This window comes from Centropristis striata, chromosome 4 (assembly GCF_030273125.1).
Source record: "Centropristis striata isolate RG_2023a ecotype Rhode Island chromosome 4, C.striata_1.0, whole genome shotgun sequence".
Lineage (NCBI taxonomy): Eukaryota > Metazoa > Chordata > Actinopteri > Perciformes > Serranidae > Centropristis > Centropristis striata.
In genome coordinates, this window is record NC_081520.1 from 24,834,959 (window position 1) to 24,841,789 (window position 6,831).

The 6,831-nt window shown below is 42.1% G+C and overlaps 1 protein-coding gene across 1 annotated transcript; it reads left to right on the forward strand.

The window, feature by feature from the left end:
- The first annotated feature begins 478 nt into the window (after positions 1–478).
- On the forward strand, positions 479–2,648 carry LOC131970539 (uncharacterized). Its single transcript, XM_059331960.1, has 2 exons — positions 479–1,287; positions 1,545–2,648. The coding sequence occupies exons 1-2, from the start codon at positions 490–492 to the stop codon at positions 2,070–2,072; spliced, it is 1,326 nt and encodes a 441-aa protein (XP_059187943.1). The 5' UTR covers positions 479–489; the 3' UTR covers positions 2,073–2,648.
- Positions 2,649–6,831: the final 4,183 nt, after the last annotated feature.

Consider the following 6,831-nt stretch of genomic DNA (forward strand, 5'->3'; position numbering starts at 1 on the left):
AAATGCACATTATGCTCTGGAGTCAAGTGCCTCTCCACGTCAGTGTCGAGCAATTCAAACTTAATGAAACATCTTTTAGCGTTACATGCTTCCACGAAATTAGTGGCCAAGATCCCCGAAGGAGAAGGAGACGGTGGAACAACACCCAAGCAACTGAAGCTTGATTTTACGGCCCAAACACACGCTTTGTCTCAGACCGAGCTAAACAAACTGGTAGCCAGGTATGTTGTGGAGGATATGCTGCCATTATCGACGGTTGAGTCGGAGTCATTCAAAGCACTAGTTCAGAAAATACCGGTCAGAGGAGGGGTAAGCTTGCCATGTAGAAAGACGTTCTCAAACTATATTGACGCACAATATGCTGAAATGAATATCAAGTTAAAAGGGACATTTGAGAGATTAGAATATCTGTCGACCACAGCAGATATCTGGACTGCATGTAATAAAAGTTATCTAGGCGTAACGGCACACTGGCTAAATCCACAAAGCATGGAGCGAGGTCAGGCAGCACTGGCATGCAAGAGGTTCAAGGGACGCCATACACATGACAGAATAGCAACGGAGCTTGACCATATCCACTCTTCTTATGGCATAACCCACAAGATCACGACAACAGTCACAGACAATGGCTCAAACTTTGTCAAGGCCTTTAAAAGATACCAGCCAGTCGAGCATGATGACGAGGATGAAGGTGAGGATGAGGTGACGTTTACCGATATCAGTGAGGCCTTGCAAACCACTGTTGTGAATGATGATGATGATGAAATTGAGATCACTTTGCCTCCACATATGAGATGTGCGTCACACACTCTGAACCTTGTTTCATGCACTGATGTAGACAAATGGTTACTGTCAACGCCAGGAACAAAAGCAGTGTACAGAAACGCTACCACAAAATGCACAGGGCTATGGAACAAGGCTAGTCGGTCAACGGTGGCTGCAGAGACTGTGCATGATGTTATCTCAAAGATGCTGTTAGTCCCATGCACCACAAGATGGAACTCATTTTATGATGCCCTGGCTCGTATATGTGGGATTCCTATGGTTGAGCTGAACACCATCTCGTCCAAGTTTGGATTGACAGCCATCACAGAACGAGAACACCAGTTCATTAAGGAGTACTGTACAGTCATGAAGCCACTTACAGTTGCCTTAGACATTCTTCAAGGAGAAGATCATTGTTACCATGGCACACTCCTACCCACCCTGGAGACATTGATTTTCAAGACCCTGCAACTGAAGAGTGGCCTGCACATCCTAGTTGACCTTCCAGAGGCAATTGTCACGGTAAGAACTTTAATTTATTTTAGATCTTCAACACTAGTCTTTACAGTTATATTATATTATGACTACAGATGATGGACCTTCAAAGCCTTGTTGTAAAGAAATAGAATGTATCTGCATTTATATTTATATAAATATAAAGTTATATAAATATAAATGCATAATAATCTATAATGCTCTCTCTCTCTCTCTCTCTCTCACTGGATAGGGTAAGACACAGATAATATAATATGGACTTTGCTTCCTTATGTTTCATTCAGGCGATCAAAACAAGATTTGCAGAGGTGCTGGAAAGCGAGGATGCTGTCTTGGCTGCTGTGACTCTGCCCAAGTTCAAACTACGCTGGCTGCGGACACAGGACAGGAAGGACAAGGCCAAGGCAAGTCTGCTGGCAGAGTGTCGGAAACTTGTCCTGTACCAAGACCGGCAAGCAGGTACCAGCCCACCAACACACCATCTCAGCACAGACTCTGCCATAGAGGATGAGTTCTTTTCCTTTGAGGAAGAGGATGACACCTCTTCTACTGCTGAAAGTCAAGTCGCAGATTATTTCAAGTCAGGAGAACAAGGGATAGACTCTCTTAATGGATTTGCACTGATTAAGAAAATTTCACTCCAGCATAATGCAGCCACTCCATCCAGTGCCCCAGTAGAGAGACTTTTCAGCCTGGGGAAGCTTGTCTTGACTCCACAGAGGAACAGGCTTTCTGACCAGAAGTTTGAGAAGCTTTTGGTTTTGAGATACAACCACTGGTTCAGTGGCAAGAACGGATGGATGGATGAGTAGATGGGTTGGTTTGGATGGATGGGGAGAATGGAATGATGGTTGGATGACTTGTTGGATTGATAGATGAATGGATAGAAGAATGAATGAATGCATGGATGGATAGATGAATGAGTGAATGTTCAGGAGCTAAAGTTGGATACAGTGTGTCTACCTGTTGTCTAAAGTTGTGCTGTATCTTATTAGATTTGCAGTAAAAAGAGTATTTTTTTTTTTGAATACATTTTTGGTACATTGCTTAAAGAGCATAATTTAATTTAATATATTTGTTGGCTGGCTGCAGTCTCCTGAGGTGAGATTGTCAATGGCCAGAGAAATGGATATTTTTTTAATGTATTTTTTTTATTTTTAATGTATTACCTGTTTATATTTGGATGTCATGGAGTTTTTCTACACATTGCACTTTTCAGTGATATTGAAAGCACTTCATTGTTACACTGTTCTATTGTTCTGCTTCTTTGAACTACAAAGAGTGACTATATTATTTATTTTTTTTGTACATTGCTTAACAAGCATAATTTAATTTTGCTTAGTTGTGGCCTGTTGAGGTGGAATAAATATCAAAAGTTCCAAAACATCTATTGTGTTATTTTTATTGATCCACTCTATAAAGATAGTAATTATAATATCTACAATAATACATGACATTTTATTGGATGCTAGTCTGACTTTCCCACAGCAACTTTAAAATAGTTTAGTTTTGTGTACTGTGGATTTCTGTTATGTATTGTATGAAGTGTCCATTTCATTATAGTATTCAGATTTAAAATAAATAATTGAACACGCACATGTATTTTAAGTTCCGTCAAAGAGGGGTGGAGGTGGGGTCCAAATTCTTGGAACTCTGCATTTAAAAAATTACTTGAAAGTAACGCAATAGTTACTTTCCAAAGTAACTAGTTACTTTTATAATTTGTAACTCAGAAAGTACTTTAGTTACTTTTTGGGAGAAGTAACTAGTAACTATAATTAGTTACTTTTTTAGAGTAACTTGCCCAACACTGCCGAACACATTGTAAAAACATTTGTTTACGCAAACGCGGATGATGCCAATAAGTACGGAGTCGTACTGGAAAAATTAGACAATTATTTTGTGCCTAAAGTCAACGTAATTCATGAGAGGGCAAGATTCCACCAGCGAGCACAGAAACATGGAGAAAGCGTGGAAGAATACATCCGCAGTCTGCACGAGCTGGCTGAGAAGTGTGATTTCGGAGATGTGAAAAACGAAAATATAAGAGACCGACTTGTGATAGGTATTCTGGATAAAGACTTGTCACAGAAATTGCAAATGATGTCGGACTTAACTTTGAATAAGGCATGCAGACAAGCAAGGCAGTCAGAAAACAGATCAAAGGACAGATTTCAGAGCAGAGCGGAGCTTCAGCGTTGTGTGAGGTGACGCACGCACACAAAAGAGATTAGAACTAGAGTTAGAGAGATGAACAATCTCCTCAAAGACCACGAAGGCACAGCAGCATTCATGGACGACATTATAATCTATGGAGAGACACCTGAGGTGCATGACCAGCGCCTAAATAAAGTGCTGGAAACACTCAAAGAGGCTGGGCTGAAGCTCAATGAAGAAAAATGTAAACTGAGACAGACACAGATTCAGTTTTTGGGCCACATCGTCGACAGGCGTGGTGTGAGAGCTGACACAGAAAAAGTGGAGGCCATAAGAAACATCCAGCCACCAAAGAACACCACAGAGCTGAAGCGTGTCATGGGCATGGTGCATTACCTGGGACGCTACCTGCCCAATCTAGCTGATGTCACTCGCCCACTCAACGACCTGCTCAGGGCTGACAAAGCCTGGATGTGGAGCCCAGCACAGGAGCAGGCTTTCACAAAAGTCAAACAGCTGTTGACAGAAGCACCCACACTAGCTTTTTACGACGTCAGCAAGCCAACAATCGTAAGTGCCGACACCAGGAGCTACGGCTTGGGAGCTGTTCTTATTCAGAACCACGAGGGACAGTTACGGCCAGTTGCCTACTGTTCTCGCACGCTGACTGATGCTGAAACCAGGTATGCACAGATTGAAAAAGAGTGTTTGGCAGTAGTCTGGGCATGTGAAAAGTTCTCCAAATACCTGTATGGCCTGGATAGCTTCACTGTGCATACGGACCATAAGCCATTGGTCCCGCTCTTCAACGTCAAAGACATTGATGCAGTGCCACTTCGCTGTCAACGTCTACTCCTGAGAATGATGAAATTCAATGCAAAAGCAGAGTATGTCCCAGGCAAACTGCTTGTAGTTGCAGACACACTATCACGCCACCCTTCTGCAGCACTACATCTGGAGACGGTTGAACTGTCAGATGACATACGTGCTCTGGAAGACGCCACACAGGCAGCATGGCCGATGTCACGTTCACGTCTGGAGGAGGTTAAAGAGCACACAAAGACTGACACAGAGCTGCAGGTGGTGATGCAGTTTGTAAATAACGGCTGGCCAAAATATGCATCCAACGTGCCGGACAGCGTCAAGCCGTACTATGCAGTGAAAGACTCTCTCACTACATGCCACAACTTGCTTCTCTACGGCGACAGGATCATCATTCCCAAATGCCTGATAGTGGAGCGGCTAAGTGATATAATCTTTCAGTTTATGATACAAGTGTGAAAATTGGCATGAACACTCTCCATGGGTCACTTGACAAGAAAATTGTCCGAGAAATTTAACATTTTTAGATGGCGGCCATTTTTCAAGATGGCCGACACCTAAGTGGAGCAGTTAAGTGATATAATGGTTTCTTTGGTGATACATGCATACAAATTGGCATGAGCAGTCTCTGTTGGTCACTTGACAATAACCCACCCACAGTTACTTGAAATTCCAAGATGGCGGCCATTTTTCAAGATGGCCGACACCTTAGTGGAGCAATTGAATGATATAATGGTTTATTTGGTGATACAAGCATAAAAATTGGCATGAGCAGTCTCCATGGGTCGCTTAACAAGAAAATTGTCCGAGACATTTGAAATTGTAAGATGGCGGCCATTTTTCAAGATGGCTGACACCTTAGTGGCACAATTAAATTATATAATGGTTTATTTGGTGATACAAGCATAAAAATTGGCATGAGCAGTATCTGTGGGCCACTTGACAATAAGCCAGCCACAGCTACTTGAAATTTCAAGGCGGCAATTTTTTTTTCAGGATGACTGCCACCTGCCATTTGGACCTTTAAATTATGAATTTTCTCATAGAAATGTATTGGGTTCCTCAAGAGAGGTTGTTTGACTGGGCTTTGTCTGACTCCTTGCCCACGACCTGTCCAGTTTGGTAAAACTTGACAGGAGTTCCCTCCCACCGGCATAGCTCTCCGGGTTCACCGAGGCATACAGGCTCCCTTACCATGAGGGCTTTTTTAAATACTTTTTTAAATTACTTTTTTTTATAACTAACCATTACTACTGCCATTAAACATGCCAAATAAATACTAAGGGGTGGGGAAAAACAGTTGGGGTGCTGAACGGACAGTGCTCCAAAATAATAATTGAGCAATGGTTAGTACTGAATGGCAATAATGACAGATCCAGAGGCAACAGCAGCTCTGGCTGACATGGAACCATGACAAACAGTATCTGAAACTATACTAGGGAACTAAACTGAAAATGTGAAAGCAATGTTGCAAAGTAAAAACTGAACATGTCACAGTAAGTACTGGTGACAAAATAGAACATAATGCGCCGATGTGGCGAGGGGAAGCCGAGCCATAGGCCTACACTTGAAAACACAAAGGACAACAGGGAGTAACACTGGCAAAAGAAACAAGCAAATAAGTTCTAGCAGGGTCAACTGAGTCCATATCTGTAGCACTTACACTTTCCAGTACAAGCCTTGGTGCACCCACATTTTGTCAACTCCCAACAACTCTCTGCAATAGGTGGAAGTGGAGTCCAGAAGACTTTCCACTCCCATCCCCCATTAACCCATCCCCAGTCGGACAGGCTCGGCATTTGTGGATGTCTCTTCAATGCCTGTCCACACACATATCCAGCCTCATAAGAAGTCTGGGATCTTCTTGACTTCTTGACATGGATATCTTTGGTATCTTCAGTGTCTTTAGCAGCAGTAGATTCACTTTTTTGTGCCCTTTCCAGCTGTGTGTTGTTGAACATAAGTTTACAGCTTGAATGATATTTTGCTTCTTGTCAATGTGCTTTCTATGCCATCACCTTCATGTAGTTGGGTTGGATTACATAAACTAGGCAGAGCATTTATTTTATGAAATAATGGAACATTTCTTGCTATGGTATCATAACCAGTATGATCTTGGTGTCCTGCTGTTTGTTTTTTCAACTGTTATGATGGCTTATGCAATGTCTGCAGCAAATTCAAAGGCAGAGGCAGAGGGTTTAGCCTTTTACCACCTTTTAATAAGCACTTTGATGTATGGGATACAACTAAGTTCATGCCTTAACCCTACACTTAGTCCAATCGTTCATCCAATGCCATTTTTACCCTGTACGATCTGTACACCACCCAGTTAACTAAAACTACTCAGAGAGTTGTCATCTCTTCTTTGACTAACTTTACAATTGGCTGACATTGAACCCCACTCTGAGTTTAACAGCAGTCATATATCACCAGTGTGCCCTGGTAGTGCAGATACTCACTCTTGTCTAATCTGTCTATGATCAACAAATCAACACAACTGTATTATGATGTGTTAAAACTTGTTTTCCAGAATAATCTAAAACCCAATACATTTCTATGAGAAAATTGGTCTTTTGAGGATCCAGGGGGCGG

What these genes read in the sequence shown, in the direction of transcription:
- LOC131970539 (XM_059331960.1), top strand. Translation starts at nt 490, where the DNA reads ATGGAGCGAGGTCAGGCAGCACTGGCATGCAAGAGGTTCAAGGGACGC. An exon ending in TTCCAGAGGCAATTGTCACG is followed by an intron (nt 1,288 to 1,544) that starts GTAAGAACTTTA and finishes TGTTTCATTCAG; the next exon opens with GCGATCAAAACAAGATTTGC.